The sequence below is a fragment of the Adiantum capillus-veneris genome, chromosome 22 (genome assembly GCF_014529385.1).
Source record: "Adiantum capillus-veneris isolate H3 chromosome 22, ASM1452938v2, whole genome shotgun sequence".
Taxonomy (NCBI): Eukaryota; Viridiplantae; Streptophyta; class Polypodiopsida; order Polypodiales; family Pteridaceae; genus Adiantum; species Adiantum capillus-veneris.
Genome location: NC_140952.1, coordinates 24,812,018 through 24,839,079, shown reverse-complemented (window position 1 = coordinate 24,839,079; position 27,062 = coordinate 24,812,018). Strand labels below are relative to the sequence as shown.

At 46.3% G+C, this 27,062-nt stretch overlaps 1 protein-coding gene across 2 annotated transcripts in view; it reads left to right on the top strand.

Annotated features, from left to right (window-relative positions):
* The window catches only part of LOC147429051 (Thioredoxin family protein), a 41,653-nt gene extending 15,207 nt beyond the window's left edge, over positions 1-26,446 (top strand). The window contains exons 4-12 of one of the 2 annotated variants that reach the window (XM_086495555.1): positions 24,609-24,670; positions 24,931-24,998; positions 25,327-25,376; positions 25,453-25,522; positions 25,611-25,734; positions 25,828-25,917; positions 25,990-26,025; positions 26,096-26,139; positions 26,211-26,446. In XM_086495555.1, the coding sequence (XP_086351681.1) occupies positions 24,609-24,670; positions 24,931-24,998; positions 25,327-25,376; positions 25,453-25,522; positions 25,611-25,734; positions 25,828-25,917; positions 25,990-26,025; positions 26,096-26,139; positions 26,211-26,325 (659 nt within the window). In that variant the 3' untranslated portion in view covers positions 26,326-26,446. Of the gene's footprint in view, positions 1-24,608; positions 24,671-24,930; positions 24,999-25,326; positions 25,377-25,452; positions 25,523-25,610; positions 25,735-25,827; positions 25,918-25,989; positions 26,140-26,210 lie in introns of both variants that reach the window. The other variant, XM_086495554.1, reaches the window with a different exon arrangement.
* Positions 26,447-27,062: the final 616 nt, after the last annotated feature.

Here is a 27,062-nt window from a genome sequence, read left to right as displayed (position 1 = left end):
ATTTTTAATGATTAAATCTTTTTTTAAGGATATTTTATTATGTTCACTAAGAACTGTTAAAAAGATTGTAGCTACAGGAACTGCCATCAGGAATGGACAAACTCTGATGTGTCACTTGATGGATGACGGTAAACATCGCGAAGGAGTTTCCGTAAGTTCGGTGAAAAGGGCCGGGTTACGAGTGCCTCTGATGCGTCACATGATGGGTGACGGGTGCATTAGTAAGGGGGCATCCCGTAGGCTAAGGAGGAAATCCGAACTGAGTAAGAAAATACGCGTAAGAACGCAAGCACAAGAATAAAGATGGGTTCAATGAAGCTTTTTACGAAAAGCAGGAATAGTCGCGGGAGGACAAATGTTTTCCCACGAGGAGTGTGTGTCTGCATTGCATCTGTGTCGTGTCTTGCACCCAGGGACGCCTGGAATGCGTCACATGATGTGTGACGGGTGCATTAGTAAGGGGGCATCCCGTAGGCTAAGGAGGAAATCCGAACTGAGTAAGAAAATACGCGTAAGAACGCAAGCACAAGAATAAAGATGGGTTCAATGAAGCTTTTTACGAAAAGCAGGAACAGTCGCGGGAGGACAGATGTTTTCCCACGAGGAGTCTGTGTCTGCATTGCATCTGTGTCGTGTCCTGCACCCAGGGACGCCTGGAATGTGTCCGTGTAGCATTATTTTCACTAACTGAGTGAGTTTTTAAAGTTTGAACAGGTTCACACTTTATTTTATAAAGTGACCGGCTCCTTTATTAATAAAATAAAGCAAGCAAGGCCCTTATAAAAAAAGCCAGCGCTAAAACCAAGGCAGGGGGCTGATTTGCGATCTCTCTCTCTCCTCTCTCTAGAAAACGTGATTTTCTCTCTCCTCTCTGTAGGAGCGCCCAACTCTGCTTTTGGACCCCTATTCCTGCCGGGTGTCGGACCCTATAAAAGGGTAGCCAACGTTTCAGTTTGGAGGAGCCGGAAGCAGCAAAAAAGCACCAGCACTGGGGTTTTGGAGCAGAGTCTGGCGACGGAAACTGCAAGTATTCGCGTGACGACTGAGTACGGAGGTCGATTCTCCGAGCAAGGAGCGACAAGTATAAGGTGTTGATACGCATTGAGAATTGTTGCTCTGTGTGGTTTGTTTTGCAGGAATCTCCCGTCTTACGGGAAGGCCCTTCACGGGAAGTACGGCTTCACGTCTAAGTCCCTTACGAGAAAGTACGGCTTCACGCCGAAGTCCTTTACGGGAAAGCACGGCTTCGCGCCTAAGTCCCTTACGGGAAGGAACGGCCTTGTGTCCAAGCCCTTTACGGGAAAGCACGACCTTTGGGTCTAAGATTACAGAACGGAGGGGTTTCCTCGGGTTCTCGTGCTTGTATAAGAATTCTCCCTGAATAAAAGAATACTCTTAACGGGGGGGACCAGCCCATCTTCTAGTCCCCAATACTGTGTCGATCTTCTCCCTTCTCTCATGTTTTCAAAGAATTATAATTTTTAGATTTTCTAAGTGCTCGTGTACGCTCCCGTTTTGTGACACTCGGCATGAATCCGTTCAATCTTGTCCTACATATTAGCAATGAGAGATGGAGAATTAACAATGACCTCTCCATGAATGACAATGGAAGAATCACTTTTGGCATTGAGAGTGAAAGGGTTAGCCTCCCAATCAATGAGAGGGTTAGCATCACGAAACCATCGAATGCCCAAAATCATATCACATCTTGAGAGAGGAGAGACAACAAATCTTCTAGTGAAGGCAGCTTTTTGAATTGCAAACAACACATCAAGGCACTCTTCCACGATGAGAGCTTCCATACCGGGAAGAAAGCCAGAGACCTCGATAGGAGATCTCTGACTAACTTCGAGGCGGGCTCTCTCAACAAGAGAGGGACTGATCACATCATGCATACTACCTGGGTCAAACAATATGGCAAAACGCTACCCCGACATACGACCATAACATTTAATAGAGAATCAACAATGGGAGGGTCATGAGAAACTTGGGGCACACTCGTGTTATCATTAATTGCATTGACAGAGGAAGTGGATTCTGTGGGTTCTTTAGATTCATTCGATTCAAGCTTAGGACATGTTCTTTTTATGCGACCCTTAATGTGACAATGAAAACAACGACCTTCCTTAGAATAAGTGCTTTGCTCTTTCGACGTGATGTATCCTCCTACAATTCCTTGTGCTACCTTTCGATCTGGAGTAAGCTTAGGTTTAGCAATTGTGTTAGCCTTACCCTTAGATTCATTGGAAGAATTCTTTTCTGAGAGACTGTTGGAAGATTGGTTAGAAGAGTTACCATTCTTACCGTTCTTACCGTTTTGAGGGTTCTGAGAAGTCTGCGAGGTACTTGTGGAAGTCTTGTTCTCCATAGACTTTCACTTGTTGCGCTTCATCTCCTGTCGAGAGCAATCGCTACCGCTTTGTTGAGATCGATTGGGTCGAAGACTTCTACATCAAACTTGATATAGTCTTCTAATCCAAAAAGGAATGCCTCTTTGCGTTCATCATCCGACTTGCGTAATTGAGTACCTAGCTGCAAAACACGATTAGAAAAAGACATGACTGGCATACCATGTTGTTTGAGATTGCGCCAATCTTCCTTCAATCGTGCGAGGTATTGAGGTGGCATAAACCGCGCCTTGAGCTTCTCTTGGAAATCAGCCCAATTGAAGGAAAGGGACGTGAGTTCGTCGGCTTCATCTAGATGCGCGGCTGACTGTGCATCTTGCCACCCTCTCATTGATTGGGAGGCTAACCCTTTCACTCTCAATGCCAAAAGTGATTCTTCCATTGTCATTCATGGAGAGGACATTGTTCATTCTCCATCTTTCATTGCTAATATGTAGGACAAGATTGAACGGATTCATGTGAAGGAGACTCTCTGTCTCTTTTTCTCCAAAGCATGACACATAGGATTTGCATGATTATGAGCAGCATGATGATTTGATTGACAATGATCAACATGATGATTTGGATGATAAAGACAAGCTCTGATACCAATGTTAGGTGCAACGGAATGAATGTTGTTCTTTCTCAAGATGAGTGTTCCATATTTGCTCAAGGTTCCTTTTAGTTCTTATGGAAGGGAGAGCCTTCCGTTCTTAATGGAGAGTGCTATGATCACGAACAAAGTGAGTGGATACTGTGTGTGCAAGTGTACGAGACTGAGAGATATAGAACACTGCCAAAGCTCTGATACCATTGTTAGGTGCAGTGGAATGAATGTTTGTGCTTTGCTCAAGATGAATGCTTTGAACTGTGCTCAAGGTTCCTTTTGTTCTTATGGAAGGTAGAGCCTTCCGTTCTTAATGAGAGAGTGCTACGATCACAAACAAAGTGAATGGACACTGTGCGTGCAAGTGAATGAGACTGAGAGATAGAGAGAAGAGAGATATGATACCCGAGACATTGTAAAACCCTCCTCCGAAGGCCCCACTCTCGTCGGCGAGAGTGGTCTACTTATGATTGCACAAAGTGGTACAATGTTGATGCATGTGGTTGATGCAAATCTAGGCTATGTCGACAACGACAACCGGGATGGGGATGACGACAATAGGGCTGAAAATGAGATGGTTCTAACTGCTGTCCAAAAACGCTAACTGCTGAAATCTGGTGCGGGTGAATTGCTGCTTTTTCGGGGCAGTTTTGGGCTGCTGAAAAACGCTGCAATAGCCTGATAAAAACGCTGATGACTGTTGTGTTTTATGGCTGAAAATGCTGCTGTCCTGCTGCGATCTGATGCTGAAAAATGCCAGGGAACAAGGCCTTCTGGCGATCATGAAAAACGCTAGGTGCAAGGGGGGGGCTGCGGTCAAGTATCTGCTGAAAACGCTAAGGCAAAAGGGGGCTGTTGGCGATGATGCAAAACGCTAGGTCTTGGGTGAGGAAAAACGCCAAGAGGTTCTTGGAGAGTCTGGTTGAGAGAGGGGGGAACCTGTTGCCAATGGCCTGCTGTTCTCCTTGCTCATCTGCCATTTAGTGCTAACCTTCTTTTGTTGGAAAGTCACTTAAATTAATAAGTGAAAAATGTCAAAAATAGGGAAAATAGGCTAAATGCACTGGAAAATTCTCCTGATGGAATCTGATGGGAATACTAATGATCATGCTGTGTGCAACCAGAGGATATGCATCTATACTAAGTGACTGGGCATGCATGGTCTACGAATAGACTCACAAAAAGTGCCAGATCACTTCTAATCTAGACTGACTGGATTGACGAAAACCCTGTTATGGTGTAGCTTGTCCACGAACACATAGGGTTGGATGTGTCACGTGACAGTTCTATGCTGAGGCGATGAACAGGTTTTTGGTTTCACAGCAGGTTGGTTTACGTGGCTTAGCGCTCCCTATTTGGGGAGATGAGCTACTGGACGCTGAGTTTGTAGACGACTCAGCCTTGTACTTGGATGGCCCAAAGGCCAACCTACACAGGTGTGAGCAGGTTCTTGAAACTTTCTGTTGTGCATCTGGCGCACTGATCAACTTGAGAAAGACAATGGCTTTCTCGGTTGGTAGTGCTCCTACGCCAGATTGGATGCCAGGTGAGGGTTTCAGGTGGATTCCCCCAAGGAATGCAGTTCAGTACTTGGGCTGTCAGGTTGGTTTGAACTTGTCTCCCAAGCAGCAGATTGCTCCCCTCCTCCTGTTAATCAGGAGGAAGTTTTTACATTAGAGCTCTTTGGTAGGCAGAGTTGTAGTGGCCAACCAGGTGTTGTTGGCTACTATGTGGTACATCACTTCTTGTCGGATCTTCTCGAGTTCTTGTATTAGCAAGGTAGAGAGACTGATCAGGAACTTCATTTGGTCAGGGCGTGACACTCAGATAGCCCGGGCCAAAGTGGCATGGCAGGTCATCACTCTTCCTTGTTCTCAAGGAGGGTTGGGGATCATAGACCAAGCACAGCAGAGTAGAGCCCTTCTTGGGAAGTTCATCATCAGAGGACTTCTTCCAGGTGAGGAGCTCTGGAAGGAGTTCTTGCTTCAGCGGCTTAGTGCCAGGGTGCCTTAGATTGAATGAATTTTCACAGAGATGCGTAGAGTTGGCTTGAGCAGGAGACTAGAGGACCGCTTCGTTGTGAGTCTGCTCTGTTCCTGGGAGCAACTGCGGCGTGGCCTGGAGCAGCGTCAGCCTACTTGCACGGAGGAGCGTCTGAGACAGCCCCTTGTTTGGAACCCCCCCTTGTTTGGAACCCCATGGTTAGCACTTAGAGAGGCCACTTGGTTGGTAGTCGGCCTCATGTTTCCTGGGGTCCCATGGCAAAGGGTCCAACGTGCTCTCTAGGTGGCTGGTTACAATTTTCAAGCTTGTCAGAGGAGCTTGAGGGCATTCAGCTACACATGAGAGGGGTGCAGAGCATGTGTCAGGACATCCCAGAGGCAGTACTAGCTAAGTGGCTCACACCTCTTGAGTCAGCAGCGCCCAGATGGATGGGAGCCTTCACGCGACTGGAGGTTCTCATCTCAGTTCGGGCTTGCTCAGAGACTACACCCTCCCTGTTTTTCGAGCTATAGGGTGATGGACGCTTACACCGAGTTGCATTAGAGGCCCCACAGGTGGCAGAGTGCTGTTTTCAGAGGATTCACGTGGTGGGCATATGTGGGAGGACTTGTGTTATACATCCCGACCCAGCAGCTCTGGAGATTGGCCATTGGAGACTGGGGGCTTGGGAGAGGTGTCCATTGGCACGAGTACAGTGGGATCTTGGAGAGTGGTTGTGGAGGGACCCTTTCTCCTCCACTGACCATCCAAGTGTCCCTTTCTTTCAATACCCTGTTCGACTGGGACGTCACATACTGGCAGCGCAGAGAGAGGCTCGTCCTGCTGCAGCACCTCATTGGCAGGAGGAGGGTCTCGCAGCTGAGTTCTTGACAGCTTTTTGGGAGAGGTTGTGGGACTCTAGACAGCTGAGACGAGTCACTTTGTTCAAGTGGCTGGTTGCACACAGAGCTATAGCAGTTGGAACGTGGCTTGTACATAGTGGTCTCTCGGCCGCATGTGTAGCTTGTGACCATCTTGTGGAGAGTCAGCGTCACTGTCTTTGGGACTGTTCTTTGGCACAGCAGGTGTGGCTTCGTGTCCTCCTGCTGATGCCAGCTCTTTCCACTGCTCGGCAGTACACTTGGGGGGCGGCTGCTTGGTCCACTCTCACGGGCCCGGCACTTCAATTTGAGCTATCTTCCACCAGCAGGATGATAATGATACAAGGGGGTCGACCTACACTCCAGCCTGCTACAGAGCTTACTCCACAGGAGTGGTGCAGTGAGAGAGAGGAGTGTTGGGGGCTCATCAGTGGCTTGACACTCTTGTTCATGTGGCGGGCCCGACGGATCTTTGGCTTACTCCACATGAGTGGTGCAGTGAGAGAGAGGAGTTTTGGGAGCTCATCAGTGGCTTGACACTCTTGTTCATCTGGCGGGCTCGACGGATCTTTGGCTAGAGCTGATCCATACTCTCAGAGGACAGTTTGAGACACTCCAGGGCAGTTCGGTCCGCATGCGGGAGCGTAGAGAGGCTTTCTTGCGACTCTGGCGTCCTGGGCCTTTCTTCACCAAGTTCTAGGGTGTGCTCAGATGGCACTATCGTCCACCTGTGTGGCTTTCCCCTCCTCCCATCTCTTGATCTAGCCTCATTGTACATATGTTGTTTTTTCATTGGGAGAGTCTCCCCATCATGATTGTTGTTAGCCCTCTCTTGAAGAGGAGGTTGTAGCCCTATGGGCAGTTTCATTAACTAATAGAAGGATCTTTTTCTCGGAAAAAAAATAGAACAGATTTTTGATTCCCAGGATCGATGATTTTCTTGACCGATTACAGGGATCCTCTCGTTTCAACAGGATCGATTTGAAAAGTGGATATCATCAGATCTGAATCGCGTCGGGAGATATCTACAAGACAACTTTTCAGAGGAGCTTCGATTTATATGAATTTTGGTGATGCCTTTTGGCCTTACCAATGCTTCAACGACTTTCAACCGAATGATGGATAGGATTTTCAGAGAGTACAGATCTTTTGTTGGCACTATCTTTGATGACATTATAGTCTTCTCCAAGGATGAGGCAAAACATAGACACCATCTGCTACAGGTCTTTCGGGCATTGCAAGATCATAAGTTGGTAATCAATGCCAAGAAGAGTGAATTTTTCTTACCGGAGATGCACTTTTTGGGACACATCGTTTTAGCAGGAGGAGTACAAATGGACACGACCAAGATTGATACTATACGTGATTGGCCATGTATAGGGACAAAAGAACTTGGTGGCAGATGCTTTGTCCCCGAAGCTGTTAGTCTTGGCTATTTCCCCCATTCATCATAGAAGCTTCGAGGACATGGTCGATCAGTACGCCACAGATCTAGATTTTTCTTATGTATTCAGTCGAATACCGAATGGGGAGGCTGTAGCGGGATATTCCATACTGGATGGCTACTTGATGAAGAAAACGATGTTGTGTGTTACACAATCATTGAGGGAAAAGATTCTAACCGAATGCCACTGTCCACCATTTACGGGTCACCGCGGCATTGATACCACCTTGAAAGGTGTGGAGCGTTACTTCTTTTGGCCGAGACTCAAGAAGGATGTGGACGATTTTGTACACAATTGCTTGGTATGCTAGAAGGTCAAGTTTGACAGGCATAAAGCACAGGAATTGTTACAGCCTTTACCCATTTCCACCCGCCCTTGGGAAAGTATTGCTATGGATTTCATTTTTGATCTCCCGAAGACACAGAGTGGGCACGATGGCATGTGGACTGTTATTGACAGATTTAACAAGCAAGCTCATTTCATTCCAGTGAAGAAAATAGTCAAGCCGAACCATTTAGCGAGACTGTTCATTGCCCAGATATTCAGATTACATGGCATGCCTAAGACAATAGTCTCTGACAGAGATCCCCGATTCACGAGTTTGTTTTGGAAGGCTATTTGAGAGAACATTGACACACGGTTGCATTTCTTGTTATCTTCCCACGTGGACAGATGGGCAATCTGAGACTGCAAATTCAGTCGTACTGGATTTATTGAAGTCTTACATTTTTGACCGGAAGACTTAATGGGAGTTTTTTTTGTCCTTGGTGGAATTTGCCTACAATAACACGATTCACTCTTTGGGGGGGGGGGGGGGGGGGAAGGCGCCATTTGAGATTATTGAAGGTGCTACGAAGTTTCCACCCTTCCTTAACACAAAAGATAAGAATTTTGAAGCCGACTAGTACACGAGGAACTTGGACATTGCTTTTGCCAAGGTCCGGGAGGCGTTAGCGAAATATCAAGAACGACACAAGAAGGCAGCAGATTGACACCTTCGCGATTTGAAATTAAAGGAAGACGATTGGGTGCTCTTACGTTTTGAGAAGGCATGCTTGAGAAAGAAAAAGGGAAAGGAGCTGCTTTTTCCAAAGCTTAGCATGAGATACCATGGACCTTTCCAGATAAAAGAAAAGATAAATGATGTCTCCTTTAGATTGAAGCTGCCCGATACTTGGAGAATTCACAATGCTTTTCATGTGAGTCTCTTGAAGCCTTTTAAAGGCGATGTGCCCGATGATGGGGAGCTAGATGAGCAACCCGAAGTGGAGGAAAGCGAGGAGATCCTCGTTCCAGAACAAATACTGGCACATAAAGATAGAAAGATTAAAGGTAAAGTGATTAGGCGGTTCTTGGTTAAATTCAAGAACTATCCTGCATTGGATGTGTAGTGGATGGAGGAGGAGGACCTAGCATATACTCCTCAGATTCTGAAACTTTACCTTGAAGCATTCGGTTTAGCATGGTCTACTCCGATAGAACCCCGATTTCAACATGGGTGAATCTAGTGCAGCGGGCTTGCACAAGAGGGAAGTTGCTCCGCTCCTTTGTCAACAGATTACCCCACTGACGTCCCTTTGGGTTTTAGGGATACTGTTGGGCTGGCAGTATTCTGTTGTATGACTTTATGAACTGGAATTCCCGAAAATGAAAATGATACTGATTGATTTGTACTTGACTTGTTTGAGTGCAAGAACTGAAAGACAAAATGACTGCAGCATTTCGGTCTCATAAATCTCTATAGACATGATTGCAATATGGATTAGTTAATCGGGCACTGTGAGGTCCTGACTGGACCTAGATGCAATTACTAAATACGTTGCCGATTAATCATGGTATGAGATTTGGAATGAATGTGATTTGTAATGTGATGTCCTCTGATGTCCAGTGATGTGACTATCGATTGATACATGTGCTAGATGTGTTGTGTCTAGTGCGTTGGTACTAACAGTCAGTGTCTACTAAGACAGTTTATGGACTGTTTGTTTTTGCAGGCGTAATTGAGGGCGATTACAATTCTTTCAAGAGGGGGGTATGTCACAAACTGGTGATGTGGCTAGCCCTTGGACACACACTCAGTCTCGGACAGGTTGATTGACATGTGGTAGGCTGTACGGATCGTCGAAAAACGCGACGGATTTCATGTTGATGACGTGGCAGTCCGTACGCTGTACGGAATTCCGAAAATTACGCTGGTAGATTTTTATGGCAGAGCTTTTGTGACAATTGCTTTTGAGATATTTGAGTTTAGAGATTTTTGGGGCTCTGCTTTTGGGCATTCCTTGTACTTATAAATAAGTGGGTCTCAGAGCATCTGGACGCAAAGTTTGAGAGTGAGTGCCTGCTTGCTCTCTTGTACTGAGATTAATATAAAAAAAAATACCGAAAAAGGCGCCAGTCTTGGGGCCAATACCTCTGGGCACAGAACTACGCCGGGCCGTGTCATCTTTATGAACTGTTTTGAAGTGAATCTCTGTTGTGTCCAAGTTTGTTACAGAGTATCATTCACCTTGCAAAGAATTCAACTTTTCACTCAAGGACAAAGCATATAGAAGTGAGGTATTGAAACCGGCCTGTTCAAACCAAAAAGGGCGGTAGACTTTACTTTAAACCTTGATTTAGCTTTCACCCATTATTAGTCGTCTATTTTACCTGTACTTTCAAGACACAACAAAGGGGAGAGGGATACAGGCTGCTAGATTGCACCTGTATGAGTAGACGGACACCAGATTGGCCCCTAACTTAGGCGCCCCTTTCGGTATTTCTTTATTGTTCAAAAGAGGGAATAAACGCTGTGGTTCCCTACAAGCTGCCCCGCACAAACTCGGCTGAATTTCCACTGTTCCAGCCTGATTTCGGCAGCATAACTGTACTAGAACCCTTCACGGTCAGTATTCCCACGCATTGACCGACTTTCCCGACGCATTCGGGCACTTTGCAAAACCTGGCGAGAATCTGCAGCACGCTGAATTCTCTGTTTTCAGCCCTGAAAATGCTCCAGATCGCCTGTACAGCGGTCCCCTTGCGTCCCCGAACCTCCTGGGGGTATTAGGGTCCGTTTAGGGCCAAAACCCTAAACCTGCAAAAATACACAGCAGGCTGTAATTCACTGTTTCGGGCTCCGTTTCGCGTGCCGGTCGCATCCCTAGCAAGTCCTCGAGCTCCCGCACCTGTAGGGCTACTTGCCCTTTGAATCGGACGAGATTTCTGGCGTGAAACCTCTCCGAATTCACCTGTACCTGCGGGGGGATTAGCCGCTAGCTAATCCAGTACCTGTGCAAGAGGCTCTTGCCTCGGCAATCGCGCATGAACCCACACAACTGTACATTGGTCAAATGAAGAGCCCACTAGAGGGGCATAACATACTGCCAAAGGGGAGAGAGAGGGCAGTGCGTAGCGTGCAGGGCATCACTCCTGGCACCGCACTGTGCATAAGAGGGAAAGCAAGCACTCCATAGCTCTTAACCTGTGACAGAGACTTGCAAAATGAGCCTCCCAACTATAAATCACGTTTTTGCCTTCTCTATAAGTAGTAAACTGGCCTCAGAGTGCCAAGTGTCACTCATTTGTGCATTTTCCCGCTTTAGACCCTCGGGTCTAAAAATATCTCACCTGCAGCCTCTGTTGACTTGGCCACAGAGTAACAAAATGATCCCCATGTCAAACTGCACGTAATGACGCGAAGACATTTTCAGGTCCCAAAATAGCAGTTCCCTAAATTTTAGGAGATGCTGCCATTGTATCTTTCTAGGTCATCCGACCCTCTTTGTACACTGCGGCCACATCCAAAACTGAAATGTAGCCTCTGTAGCAAAGGATTCCACTTTGGCTAGTCAATGACCCCACTTGGCTAACCATAGTCCTTGTCCAACCTTAGTGCTCTCTTGCCCTCAGGACTGGACTCCCTCTGGACAGTTCCACACTAGCTATGCAATGCAGGGCAGTTAGATTTCCCGAGGGGTGTTTCCAAAAAGTGAAAGTAAATAGATAATAAGAAAGAAATCAACAAAAAGGATAGATAGTAGTCACACGCTGGTGACATACCCCCCTCTTGAAATCTCAAACGTCCTCGTTTGCATCTATGTCGTACATGCTTACTGTCAACACTGATGTATTCAACACCTGTCGACACATATACGACACATACATGCTCATTGTCAACCCTGGTGTATTCAACACCTCGTCGACTCATGTATTGCCTGCGTGTGAACCCTGTCCCAATGACATAGTGGTAGCTGCACACTCTGCCATTGCTTTGAGTCACTAACTTTCCAATGACAAAATGGTAGCTGCACATTTTGCCACTGTCTTATAGTACACGTTGGATCCCGTAACACTTTCGAGCATACCCAAACCGACAGTTTAAGAATGCAGTTACACATGTACTCTTTAATAGAAGCAATCACTGTATCCTTGACAGACTGACAAGAAATACTCACTTCTATAGCACTAACCAAACTTTTGGACATTCCATAAGAGCAATTGCCAAACTGACAATCTGTACAGCTCTAACATTCATGTAACAGGTATTTCATTTGAGCTCACTTTAAATACCATGTACATCATTTGTTTCAGAAGCCATTGTCACACTGACAATCCATTTAGCTTTGAAACTCAAGGGGTCAAGGTAGGTTGCAAATCGAAGGCTTCCAGGTAAAGTGATAACACAGTTGGTGACTCTGCAAGTTCACCTTCTTCCATCCACTTAGCATCCATTGGTGGATAGTTTCTGAACTTTACCAAGTAACGCCTAGCAACCTTGCCTTTCACTTTCCTTTCTTTGTGTGCCAAAATCTGTTCAGGGACCAAGATCTCGTCAAGTTCCTCGACTTCCGGCTGATCTTCAGCTGGAATAGCTTCTGGCACATCACCCACATAGGGTCTGAGAAGACTCACATGAAACGCATTGTGAATCTTCCAACTGTCAGGCAATTTCAGCCTATATGCAACATCACTGATTATGTCACATACTTGAAAAGGCCCATAGTAACGCATGTTGAGCTTTGGAAACAGTCTTTCCTTGCCCTTCATCTTCTTTAACCTTGCCTTTTCAAAGCGTAAAAGCACCCAATCACCAAGTGAATATACCACTTCACGACGGTGACGATCAGCTGCTTTCTTTTGCTTTGCCTGAGTCCTTTCTAAGGCCACTTTGACCTTCTTGTACATTTCATCCATGTCTTGAACATACTTATCTGCTTCAAATATCTTGTCCTTTGTATGCAGTATGGGAGGAACTTTCTTGCCACCTTCAACTATCTCAAAGGGTGCCTTGCCAGTTGATGAATGCACTGTATTATTGTATGCATACTCCACCAATGGCAAATACTGCTCCCACCTTCCTTTATGCTCTGACACATAGCACTTCAGCAGATCTAGGACAGTAGAATTTGCCTCTTCTGACTGCCCATCTGTTTGAGGATGAAATGACGAAGAGAATTTGAGCATGGTGCCCATATTCTCAAACAAGCCTCTCCAGAACAAACTAGTCATGCGTGGATCACGGTCGCTAATAATCGACTGTGGCATGCCATGATACTTGAAAATATTGCTCATAAACAAGCGTGCCATCTGATCTGGCTTTATCTTCTTCCTGACAGGAATAAAATGAGCCTGTTTGCTGAATCTGCAAATAATGGTCCAAATACCATCATTTCCTGTCTGCGTTCTTGGAAGATCAAAGATAAAATCCATAGCAATACTTTCCCATGGTTTATCTGGAATAGGTAGTGGTTGCAATAACCCTGGTGCCTTTTGCCTGTCAAACTTGACCTTTTGGCATATTAGGCATTCTCGCACAAAGGCATCCACATCCCTTCTCAATGTAGGCCAATAGAAGAATGTCTCAACCGCTTTAACTGTAGCATCGATACCACGATGCCCTGCATACGGTGGGACATGACTCTCTTCCATAACTTTGCGTCGCAATGGCTTTGTGACACACAATCTGCCATGCATCATCATGAACCCGTCTTTAAGAAGATAGTGTTCATGACGTTGTCCATCCATTAGTTGCTCGAAGACCCTTGCAAAATCTTCATCATTTGCATACTGTTCTCTCATATCATCAAGTTCATGATGATAAGGAATCGACACAGCTGAAATTTGTGGCTTCCTTGACAAGGCATCAGCCACAACGTTCTTCTTGCCTTCCACATGCACAATCTGAAAATGGAACATGGACAAAATATTTGCCCATCGCATATGCTTTTCAGATAACTTTGTTTGTGTCAAGAAGTATCGCAAGGTCTGATGATCCGTTTGGACAACGAAATCTGCACCTAGCAGGTAGTGTTTCCAACTTAAGAGCGCATGAATCACAGCCAGTAACTCTTTCTCATAGACCTGCATGGTCATCTCTGGCCCTTGTAAAATTCTGCTCTCATAGGCTACTACCCTGCCATCTTGCATTAGCACAGCACCAATGCTACTACCGCAGGCGTCGCACTGGACCACAAATGACTTCCTAAGATCTGGCAACACAATGACTGGATCTGAAGTCATCTTTTCCTTTAAGAGATTAAAAGCTGAAATCTCTTTCTGTGTCCATCTAAAGGTGACTGCCTTCTTTTGAAGAGCATGTAAAGGTGAAGCAATCTCAGCGAAATTTCGGATAAACCTTCTGTAATAGGAGCATAGTCCCAAGAAGCTTCGGACATCATGCACCGTCTTCAAATTTGGCCATGACTTGATCGCTTCGACTTTTGCAGGATCCATTCTGACACCGTCCTTTGAGACAATGTGTCCCAGAAAGTGAATCTCTTCCAGAAAAAACTCACTTTTCTTTGCATTGATGAGCAACCTATGACTGCGTAGCTCTTTGAACACAATGGCCAAGTGATGCCTATGCTCCTCTTCATTCTTTGAATAGACTATCATGTCATCAAAGAATGTACCAACAAACTGCTGGTGTGGACGGAAAATTCTGTCCATCATCCTATTGAACGTAGCAGGAGCATTTGTGAGACCAAAGGGCATCACTAAAAATTCGTAAAGGCCAAACGTCGTTCTAAAAGCAGTCTTGTACACATCCTCTGATCTAATGCGGATCTGATGGTACCCACTCTTTAGATCTATCCTGCTAAACATAGCTGCTCCTTCTAATTTGTCCATAATATCATCAATTCTAGGTATAGGGAACCTATTCTTGATGGTATTCTTGTTCAGTGCACGGTAGTCGATGCACATACGCCATGAGCCATCTTTTTTCTGCACCAACAATACTGGAGAACAGAATGGAGATGAACTGGGCTGAATCAGCCCTTTTTCTAACAGCTCCTGTACTTGGCCCATTATCTCTTTCTGCTGAGCCGCACTAACCCTGTACGGAGGCTTATTTGGTGGGCTACAGCCTGGCACCAAATCTATCGCATGGTCCTCGGGTCTCTCTGGCGGTAATTGAGACGGTAATGAATCGGAAAAACAGTCACTATACTGTTGTAAAAACATTGACCTTTCTTTATCTAGCACAGATAAATTTGATTCATCACAATCTGACACTTCACGTGCAAAAACCAAGTACGCAGAAAGATGCTTTTTCATTACAGAAGTAATAGCAGAAGCTGATACAGTAGGAATAGACTCCCCTTTAAGCTTTACATCCAGAATGTGAGTCTTTCCCCTGCTCTGTACAGTGATCTTTTTGTTGTAGGCATCCATGATTCCCTGTACACGAAATAACCAAGGAATACCTAACAACACATCACATCCGTCCAGTGGCATGATGTAAAATTCTTCAGCATCTACATAGGACTGGATATGTAGACGCAACTTTCCAATGATGGGTGTCACAGCCTCTGTATGGCCAGGACATGCCAAACCTGCCTCTGCTGTATACCCCATCTCTTCAGGTCTGATTCCCAACTTTGAAGCCAATTCTGGGGAAATGAAGTTGGCTTTGGCACCTGGATCAAAGAAGATAAGCACTGTTTGATCCCTGACCTTTCCCCATGCTCTGCAAAGCTCACTTGCATCCGAATTTGGCTTATCGCCCACCATATCTGGCACTAGACCAGCCATGGGCTTCTTTCCTTTCTTGTCTTCCTTGTCTTCAGAATCAGCTGGCCTTTTCTTTGTAGGACAATTGTAAGCAATGTGGCCAGGCTGCTCACATATAAAGCATTTGTTCTCTGTCCTCAGGACCTTCTTTTGCTCTTCTGACTTGCGAGGAAAACGTCTTTTCCATTTCTTTGCTGGTCCTTTTTCTGATTCAGCCGTAGCTTTGTCTTTCCCTGCGTTGGCCGACTCCTGAGTCCCTTTAGGAGCCTCATTGGGAACGTGCTTCTTGGCTGAATTTTTCTTGCCTGATCCTGCCTTGACGCCAGTGTTAAATTCACAATCTTCTCCCTTGAGCAAACCATTGCCAGTGTTTGCTACCTCGATGAGCTGCGTCAAAGTAGTGACTTTTGTCTTCGTACAGTACTTTCTCAATCCTTTAGGTAGGCCACAACAGTATTTTTCAATCTGTTCTGTCAATGGCACAAACCTATAGGAAGTTACTGGAAGTAGAGCTTTCCAAAACTTCCGATTGTAATCATCCAGATTTCTGCAAGTGGCAGCATTAAGCTGGTGCCATTCTGTCATGACATCTGCTTCGAAATCATCAGATAACCATGCTGCTGCAAAAATCTGCTTGAAGTAAATCCATGTGGACGGAGCTTGCCCTTGAAGCAATAAAGTTGTCCACCATTGTCCCGCATTCCCTGTCAAGAAAGTGGCTGCCTTGCGGACCTTTGAAGCCTCTGTAAAGTTTCCCCCTGCATAGGCCTTGTCAAACTGCTGGAGGAATGAAAGAGCCTTCTTCCTGTCATCAAACCCTGTAAAGGTCGTGAATGTCACACCTTTGCCACCTTCTTTGTACGGAGTTGGCCTCTCCAGCGGCGTTAAATTGTCATATGGAAGTGACTGAAACATGGGAACACTATTAGGGTTCATCTGTGTTCCTTGGCCGCTATTAACTTGACCTGGAAATGCCATATTTGGCTGCTGATTTGTAATTCCAGCCATACCAAAATTTGCTTGTGGTATCCCAAATTGTCCCTGAGTGCTTTGAAACCCTGGTTGCATACCCATGACACTGTACATGGGGTTAGGCATCATCGTTTGAGCACCCGCAAACACTGTTCCTGGCGTATAAAACTGATTTCCAGGTGCATGACCAGCCATGCTTTGGAATACGGATCCACCTCCAAAATAGCCAGGGTGTACTGAAGGTGGTGGGAAGACCTGTTGCATAGCCTGTAAGTTGCTTCCCTGCCCATTAGAACCAGCTATAGGCTGTTGAAAGGTGGCGGGCTGAACTGGTACAGCTTGAAAAACTGGCATCTCAGCCACCTGTTCTTGCACCTTAGGCATACGTTGTGGAGACTGCATGTTCTCCGTCAAGTGTACAGGTGTTTCCATTGACTGTGCGGTATGAATCACCTGTGTTCGAGCCTTAACAGGCTTTTGAATATGATCCAGTGACCCAACTTGCTGAGACGGAACAGGAGGTTGCAGAAAGGCTAAAAACCTTGGGTTCTGCATTACTTGTGTGAACATAGCCACAGCAGTAGCCAACTGGGTCCTGAATATATCATCATCAGTCTGTGGTGGTCTTGAGGACTCACCCACTTCATGTGTCTGTTGACCCTGTGAAGAGGAAACCTCTTCAGTCACATCATCTGGTCTGTCAGCCATAATTACAATTCCCTGTGTCTCGTCTATGATCCCCTGTGTCTTCAAGCCGAAAACTGCCCAAGGCTCACTTCTATGGGAAAAAGTGATTTAATCCCGTCGATGGAACCATGAAACCGGCCTGTTCAAACCAAAAAGGGCGGTAGACTTTACTTTAAACCTTGATTTAGCTTTCACCCATTATTAGTCGTCTATTTTACCTGTACTTTCAAGACACAACAAAGGGGAGAGGGATACAGGCTGCTAGATTGCACCTGTATGAGTAGACGGACACCAGATTGGCCCCTAACTTAGGCGCCCCTTTCGGTATTTCTTTATTGTTCAAAAGAGGGAATAAACGCTGTGGTTCCCTACAAGCTGCCCCGCACAAACTCGGCTGAATTTCCACTGTTCCAGCCTGATTTCGGCAGCATAACTGTACTAGAACCCTTCACGGTCAGTATTCCCACGCATTGACCGACTTTCCCGACGCATTCGGGCACTTTGCAAAACCTGGCGAGAATCTGCAGCATGCTGAATTCTCTGTTTTCAGCCCTGAAAATGCTCCAGATCGCCTGTACAGCGGTCCCCTTGCGTCCCCGAACCTCCTGGGGGTATTAGGGTCCGTTTAGGGCCAAAACCCTAAACCTGCAAAAATACACAGCAGGCTGTAATTCACTGTTTCGGGCTCCGTTTCGCGTGCCGGTCGCATCCCTAGCAAGTCCTCGAGCTCCCGCACCTGTAGGGCTACTTGCCCTTTGAATCGGACGAGATTTCTGGCGTGAAACCTCTCCGAATTCACCTGTACCTGCGGGGGGATTAGCCGCTAGCTAATCCAGTACCTGTGCAAGAGGCTCTTGCCTCGGCAATCGCGCATGAACCCACACAACTGTACATTGGTCAAATGAAGAGCCCACTAGAGGGGCATAACATACTGCCAAAGGGGAGAGAGAGGGCAGTGCGTAGCGTGCAGGGCATCACTCCTGGCACCGCACTGTGCATAAGAGGGAAAGCAAGCACTCCATAGCTCTTAACCTGTGACAGAGACTTGCAAAATGAGCCTCCCAACTATAAATCACGTTTTTGCCTTCTCTATAAGTAGTAAACTGGCCTCAGAGTGCCAAGTGTCACTCATTTGTGCATTTTCCCGCTTTAGACCCTCGGGTCTAAAAATATCTCACCTGCAGCCTCTGTTGACTTGGCCACAGAGTAACAAAATGATCCCCATGTCAAACTGCACGTAATGACGCGAAGACATTTTCAGGTCCCAAAATAGCAGTTCCCTAAATTTTAGGAGATGCTGCCATTGTATCTTTCTAGGTCATCCGACCCTCTTTGTACACTGCGGCCACATCCAAAACTGAAATGTAGCCTCTGTAGCAAAGGATTCCACTTTGGCTAGTCAATGACCCCACTTGGCTAACCATAGTCCTTGTCCAACCTTAGTGCTCTCTTGCCCTCAGGACTGGACTCCCTCTGGACAGTTCCACACTAGCTATGCAATGCAGGGCAGTTAGATTTCCCGAGGGGTGTTTCCAAAAAGTGAAAGTAAATAGATAATAAGAAAGAAATCAACAAAAAGGATAGATAGTAGTCACACGCTGGTGACAGGTATCACTTCATACATGCTCCTTTGGAAGGGGGACAACTAAAGCTTGCAAAAGTGCACATAAGCTAGAATCGCACAGACATGTTGACAAAATTGGTTAAGAAATAGAAAGTGAGCTTTAGCTCATCTAATTGGTATTCAATGATAAGAGCCAGAACGGAAAGCAGGCACATGTTTGAGAGATCAGTTTCCAAGTGGAAGATTGTTAAGTATGGAGACTGATTTATCTTTGTAATTTCTGTGTTAGAAAAGCACATTTGTAAAGCCTATGTTATGAGGAGAAGCCATCGCGTGTGATAAAAATTACTCATTGGAAAACCAAAAATCAATACCCGATCTCAAGTCAAAATATTTTGGCCGGACAATGACTAGAAAACGGTCGATAGAGGTAGATACATGGCCGGTGATTGGTGGACGACGGTCAATGGCCGATACCCGGTTTAGGGTGGACGTGCCTACACATGGGCGGTTGGCCGTCATGAGAGAGGGCAGCCTCTGTAGCTCGAAAAACATGGAGGGTACAGTCTTTGAGCAAGCCCGAACTGCGATAAGGACCTCCAGTCGCATGAAGGCCCCCATCCATCTAGACGCTGTTGACTCGAGAGATGTAAGCCACTCAGTTGGTATTGCCTCTGTGATGTCCTGACACATGCTCAGCACCCCTCTCATGCCCTGTAGAGCTGGATGCTCTGAAGCTCCTCTGACAAACCTGAGAACTGTAGCGAGTCACCTAAAGTGCGTGCTGGACCCTCTGCCATGAAACCCCAAGAAACATGAGGCCTACTACCAACCAAGTGGCCTCTCTGGAGTCTGAGTGTTGACCATGGGGTTCCAAACAAGGGGCTGTCTCAGGCGCTCCTCCGTGCAAGTAGGCTGGTGTTGCTCCAGGCCTCTTCGCAACTGCTCCCAAGGGCGAAGCAGGCTCACAGCAAAACGGTCCTCTAGTCTCTTGCTCAGGCCAACTATGTGCATCTCTGTGAAAATCCATTTGGTGGAAGGTCTTCAAGGGCCTCCCGCCTGAGGCACTCTAGCTCTAAGCCGCTGAAGCAAAAACTCCTTTGAGGACTCCTCCCTTGGAAGTAGTCCTCTGACAACAAACTTCCCAAGGAGGGCTCTGCTCTGCTGTGCTGGGTCTATGATCCCCTCCCCCCCCCCCGCCCCTCCCCCCCCCCCGAGAACAAGGTAGAGTGATGACCTGCCAGACCACTTTGGCCTGGGCTATCTGAGTATCGCGTCCTGACCAAAGGAAATTCTTGATCAGCGTCTCTATCTGGCCGATGTAGGAGCTTGAAAAGATTCAACAAGATGTAATGTACCACATAGTAGTCAACAACACCTGGTTGGCCACTACAACTCTGCCCCTGCCAAAGAGAGTCATGCCGAGCTCCAATGTAAGAGCTTCCTCCTGATGGACAGGAGGAGGGGAGCAATTTGCTGATTAGGAGACAAGTCCAAGCCAACCTGACAACCCAAGTATCGAACTGCAGTCCCTGGGGGATCCATGTGAAACCCTCACCTAGCAACCAAACAGGCGGAGGAGCACTGCCAACCAAGAAATCCATTGTCTTCCTCTAGTTGATCAGTGCGCCTGATGCACAACAAAAGGTCTCAAGAGCCTGCTCACACCTGTGTAGGTTGGCTTCGTGGCCCTCCTAAGTACAAAGCTGAGTCATCTGCAAACTCAGCATCCAGTAGCTCATCTCCCCGAATAGGGAGTGCCAAGCCACACAACCAACCTGCTGTGAACCCAAAAATCTGCTCATTGACTCAACATAGAACAGAAAGAGGAAGGAGGCAAGAGCGCAGCCCTTTCTGACAGAACATGTGAGCATGAAACGATCTCCACTACCTCCTACTAGAAGCACGCGACTGTGTGCACGTCTGTAAAGAGCTGATACACCTCTAATCCAGGCATCTGAGAAGCCCATCCTGCGAAGAGTGCTCTCCAAAAAGTCCCAGTCAACTCTATCGTAAGCCTTCTTAAAATCGAGAAGAAGTATCACCAAATCCTCACCATGGAGGCGCACGAGGGCAGATGCCTCTCAGAAAGTAAAGATGTTGTCAAGGATACTGCGCTCCTTGACAAAACCTGTTTTCTCATGTATGATGCTCTCTAGAAGTGGCTGAATCCTCAAACTCAGAGCCTTGGCAAGAATTTTGTAGACTGAGTTGAGGATGGTGATGGGCCACCACTGTCGAATCTCATCCAAGGAGCCACCCTCCTTGGGAATAAGGTAGATCAAGCCCTCACTCATGCTGTCAGGCATCTCACCTGTGTGCAAAATGTATTGAAAAGCACTACAAAGATCTGAGCCAAGCAAGTCCGAGTACTCTAAGGAAAAACTGGGAGTCAAACCATCCTCACTTGGACAACTACCATGGGGGAGTGCTCTGAGGGCCACGTGGAGCTCCTCTAGTTGAAGAGGCAGCTCAAGCCTCTGGTGCATCTACTCAGTCACAAGACAAGGCATGTGTGCCTAAACCTGCTCTCTGCATGCATCTTGACGCTCTGATTGAGGCTTTGTTGACAACAGGTCACGGTAAAAGTCAGTAGCAACTGCACGCATGTCCTCTTGCTTTGAAGCAACTGACCTGTCAGGCCTCCTCAATTGGTTGACACTGGCGTGTGCATGCCGGGGTCCCACTGTCTCAAAGAACGCCCTGGCGGGCCGTAGTTTCCTGAAGAAAGAACCGACTAAGCTGAGCAAGTCCAGAGGCCACTCTGTCAGCAGGAGAGTCCTGCGTGTCCAAGCCCTCTGTCCAAAGAGCCACCACTTGCTCTCTGAGCTCAGAGTCCAGCAAGATCCTCTCAGGGATGCGTAGCATCGTGCTCCCCCTCCTCTGTCTATCTCTCTCTGTGAGGATCACTGGTGTATGGTCCGAAAAGGATGTCCCAACCAAGATGCAAACTGACCCACCCAAGTCACAAATGCGGTCACTAGCATAGAAGCAATCTATCCTAGATAGATTCTCTCCTCCAACTCTGTGATCAGAACGAGAGAAAACCAAGCTGTCAGGGGGTCTCACAAAACGTGAGCGTTGCCAAACATCAGAAACCCTCATAGTCATACATAGCCGCTCCCAAGCTGCCAGCTCAGCCCCGTGCACCATGACATGGCCACCTCCTATCTGATCAGAGGGGTCCTCCAACATGTTGAAGTCCCCCCCCAATACACCACTGCTCTGCATGGGGCAAAGACTCCACAACTTGAGACTAGAACTCTGCCCGTGCACTTGTCAACCCATGAGGCAACCCTGAACCTGCATAGTAATCCACTGAGCTCTGCCTGGTACAATAATACCTCTGCCCACAATGACCTGCTGCAAAGAATCCGCAATAGTCATACATACCCCTCCCTGGATGCCTCCAGGGCCAAATGTAGTTGACTAAAATGTCTCATAGCGACCACGCAAAATCTGACCACACCGTCTAATGCGGCTCTCGCACAAGTGATGCTCCTGTAACATAAGAATATCAATCTCATCCCCCACAAGGCATCAATGAAGCTCCTGATGCAGCCAACCCCTCTAACGCTGAAACTGGGGCCCTCCTAATCCCTGTACATTCCATGAGATGATCCTCATGGAGTCGGTGAGAGAAAACAGATGTTGCAACAACAGCCAACCTCGCTATCTTTGAGGCCGGTTTGGATGGGGAGTAATCCGCATCCGAACGGCCTCTAGACAAGCGCGTATGGAGTGAGTGTCACACCTAGACCTAAGCCGAGCGTGCAGCCCGTAGGGCTACATCCTCTGTAATCCTCATGTACAAATACATAACAAGGAGGGCTCTGAGTGTCAGCAAACAGATGCACCACAATGTGCCTGCAACCCGCTGCATCCAGTGGCGTCACGTTGAACTTGGCAAGAGGCCAAAGTGTCTGTACCAGATCTGTCACCCCTAAGTCTACTCTGTGGTGTGAGAACTCAGTGGCCTAAATCTGAAGCCAGTCAAGAACTGTGTGCATCGTCCACTTTGTAGGATCCCTATCGCACAGCGGGAAGGAGAAACCCCACTGCTGTGTCCAAAGCCTCAATGGATCGAGCTGCAAGAAAGAGGACGTGGACTCGAAAGAAAGCCTCCTCCAGGTCTGGAGAAGAGTCACCCAGGAACCGTGTGAAGCTATAGTCGAAGAAGTCCTAGCGTTTGCGAATGTCAAAGCTAGTCAAACCTCTAGGGACTCTTGCAAAAGGAGAAGTCTGCACCAGAAAAGGCGGCCTCAGCTGGGGCTGTCCCTCTGGAGCCACACGGCTCGTAGCGAGAGCACTACCAAGAGATTGCCTTGCGGCAGACGCATGTCCAGTTCCCTGCGTCTGAGGAGGAGTGGAGGAGGGGTCGGGAGAAGAGGCTGTGGGCCCCACCGGGGAGAGAGGAGGGACGGAAGGCGGAGCGGCGGCGGCTGAGGGAGGAGGAGGTGGAGGCGGAGGAATTAAAGTGGATGGGGCCTCCTTAGGCGGGTCCTGCTGAAGGGGGTCAAAACGGTTCCCTGTCAGACCCAGTGCTGCTGAGCTGCAGGAGGACGGCCACTAGGGGGAGCAGTGGGGCGAGCCCACCCGTCGGCGGTGGCCAGGCACCTGCTGCCAACTGTCAGCTGTTTGATTGCTGGTCTCTTTCGAGGTACCAGCCTGTGCGTCTGGCTGCTAGGCATGCTTAGCCTTGGGAGGTTGCGCATGCACTGTGGCTCTCACCTGACTGAACAAATTTTAAGCACTTCAAATAAGTTAATAACACTGACCTGGAACAAATGCAGGACACATGAGATGCGGAGTGGCGGAGTTCCATCCCAAGAGCACTGGCCCCAAACCCTGGCGTCCCCTTTCGGTATTTCTTTGTATTGCTTCAACATAGTATAACACCGGTACTCCATCATCTGCACTTCTACGCGGGAGCATGCCAAAGAATGAGCCCATGACCCATATTTAAAAGCCTTGGGCCTATCCAAAAGCAGTAGATGAAACGCATCAAGGTTTAAAAACATTTGGTTTCCAAAGGCTTGTGCAGAGGGCTGTCCGTACAATGTGCCACGTTAGCATCTGCCAACGCTTTTCGCGGTCCATACAGCTTGCCACGTCATTAGCGCAAATTGTGAGTGTCCGTATAGTTGCCATGTCATCACGTTTCTACGCAATGTTTTTGTGTGTGTGTGTGGGGGCTGGCTTTAATTCTGGAGACTTGGGCCCCGATCAGACGAGGTCCCATAAGTTGGTAAAACTTTAATGATTTGCCTCACTTGTGGAGAATCTGTAAGTTGATGAGAACTTCTGCTTCTAATCCTTCTAGGGTTTAGGCCCCTCGGCCATAATCTGGTCTTCAGTGGTTTGACATGTCAGCAGTTTGTGACATCCCCCCTTCTTGAAAGAAGAGTAATCGTCGTTGATTATCGTATATATGCAAAACAAGAAGTTAGCTCAAAATTTCTTAGGGACATTGCATTAGTTTTCTCATTCTAGATCGGAGCCCTTGATATTCCGGGATAGTGCCTGTCCAGTGCAAGTGACACTGTAGCCCTGCTACACTATTTCAAACATTAGTCAGGTTCTGATTTTTTGCTTACTGCTTAACATAAGTTAACATGGTTCACATGTAGCTTTGAAGTATGGAGCATGTTTTTGCGGTAATTGTTCTTCATCTATCTTTTCGGTGCTTTTTTTTTGGGGATGCTCATGAGGTTAGTCTGTTGGATTTGATTGAAGGTTCAGTTGTGGCTCATAATGTTTCTAGATTGTGCCTTTGAAATTGTTTATGATGGCCACAAGCTAGGTGTGGTTGAAGTCGCCTTTTGTTACCAGTATCTAGTCAGTTTTATCTTCAAAATTTATCCGCACTTTGTGTGTTTATATGTCTTAAACGTCATGTTGAGAATTGTGTTGTACAATGCACTTTGTATTATAACATACTTACATTTAAGCTGGTCTAACATCTTTCCTGCATCGAACATGCCAGTTGTTTCTTAGAAGTTTTTTCCGACTTACTGTTCTTCTGAAGCTTTCTGTTTTGGTTTGTGATGTAATTCTTGTTTTGTTTCTCTTTCTTGTATGCAGAGGCATGTCCGTTTTGTAGGCGAGTGCGGGAGGCACTAACCGAGTTAGATCTTTCTTCAGAGGTTTATATTTTGATTCTCTCTCTCTCTCTCTCTCTCTCTCTCTCTCTCTCTCTCTCTCTTTCATATATATATATATATATATATATATATATATATAAATACATATATGAATATAATGTTTTTCACACACACGTGCATGCGCAGGCGCACACGTGCTCACATGCACATCTGAAGACTGAAATGCATGGAATAAAGCCTATCTCATGTAAAACTCAGTCTGTTGCTGTTTGAAGTTAGACACCTTGGTTGTTTTTCTGCAGGTCTATCCTTGCCCCAAGGGATCGCTACACCACAGGAATTTTGTGAGAGAGAGAGGGGGAAAAGAGCAGTATGTTTTTTAGTCTGTAAGGTTCAACGTTTTGTACTAAATGTATGCGAAACGTAAATTTGAGAACTACGGCTAAGGCTCAAGGCTTTAGGCATTAAAATAAAAACCTTCTGTCATCTGGGGCAGTACACGCCTATGTGATTTTTATTGTAAGGATCAAAGAAGATTTTTCTGACGAGATCGAGAATTTTCTTCAGGCAGCTCATCAAGACCAATGCTTGCATGTTGATTGCGATTTTGGAGTTACTTGATGTGCAAAGGCAATAGAGGCTTATTGTTGGTTCTCATGTCAAGTGGCCGAGTTTACATAACGCATTTGTTTTTGTAGGTTTCCGTATCTAATCGACATGAATACCGGCATTAGCCTTTATGAAAGTGGTAGGTTTGAAGCATCAATTGATCTGTTTTTGGTATTAGATCTTGCTGCTTCTATATGTAAATTTCTGGGATACAGGGGACATCGTGAAGTACCTTTTTAAAACATATGGTGGTGGGAAGGAGCCGTCCAAGGGGCTGCTAGAGAGGTTTGATGTTTCTGTATTGCCTCCTCATGGGTTTTTAATGGCTTGGAGGACTAATGTTGTTCTTTTGTACCTTTTATTCTTTGTACAGCACTATCCTTACAGGATGGGTACCAACACTGATGAGAGCTGGTCGTGGAATGAGCAGATGGCAAGCTGCCATTCCTGAGATTCCGCGGAAGAAACTAGAACTGTTTTCATACGAAAATAATCAGGTTTTGGCTTCTACGGCTGCAGGATAAATTTAACTTTAGCAGTTTTCGTCATTTCAGGGGCCTTGGTTCTGTATAAACAATTGGTTTTTCTAGTTTGCAAGGATTGTACGAGAAGCTCTTTGTGAACTGGAGCTACCTTATGTATTACACAATGTAGGTGTGGGCTCAACTGGTGCTTCGCAGGTAAAGTCTTTGAGAGGGTCGACGAGAGGTTAGGTTCAAACCCAGAGCTAAAGAGTTTTTAACCTTTTGCAGGGTCTGGTTCCTTTGCTGTTGGACCCCAATACAGGAGTAAGGATGGAAAATTATGAAGAAATACTACAGTATCTGTTCAAGAACTACAGCTCACAAGGAATTGCAGCCGAAGTATGAGCTTGGTAGGAGATCGTGCAATACTGTTCCAGTGTAAGAAAATGCACCATCATATCCCTTCAGTATTGTTTTGGCTGATGCCTAATACATCTTTTCTATGTCAGAAGTGGGCACTCCACATGGCTGGAATGCCTGTCGCACGATCTTAGCCATGGGTGCTCCACTTCTTGTGTCTTTTGTAGCAAGGCCAATCAATATGTACTGTTATCCTCCATCTGAATTTATTTAAGGTTAACTATTATACAGCACAATGAAATATTTAAGCAAGTGGAGGAATCCCCAAGGCAATTGCATGGGTGATTTGTAGCATGTGTGCAATATTATGATTGTTTGTGATGGAGTTGAAGGATCATCGATGCCAGTGCAGAGTGCATGTGAAGGTAAATAGAAGTCTTTATTGGACAGCTTCAAGTTCCCCTCCATGTTTTTGGGCTTGAATAAGAGTGTTGTAAGACGTTGCTATGAGCCAAAGATGGCAGATTGATCATCATTTCGTTTAAACAGGCTGCACTTGCAACAATATTTATACACACATCAAGGACAAAAGAACTCACTCAACAAATTGTGCACAACAATTTTTAGTAGAAAAGTTGTCACAGTACCCAGAGTTAGTAGGTGCTTATGATTTCAAAAAAGCACACATATTGAACTATGCAAGCGAAGGGCAAGTAAAATGATAGAATGACAAGGCTTGCTGCCAACAACATGCACCAAAGGAAAAACAAAGTTGCTATATAAAAACAATGGGAAATTACCAAAATACCCCTTGCCCCTCAAATTTGTGAAAATTCTCTAAATACCGGTGTAATTTGAAAAATTTCCTAAATACCGATGTGCTATTTTTCATAATGAAGTGCTCCGATTTTCCCAAAGAGAACATACAAAAGCATAAGCACATGTTAAGAAAGTTTTTAAGGATAATCACCCACATAACCCAAAATGGTAGCATTCGTGTG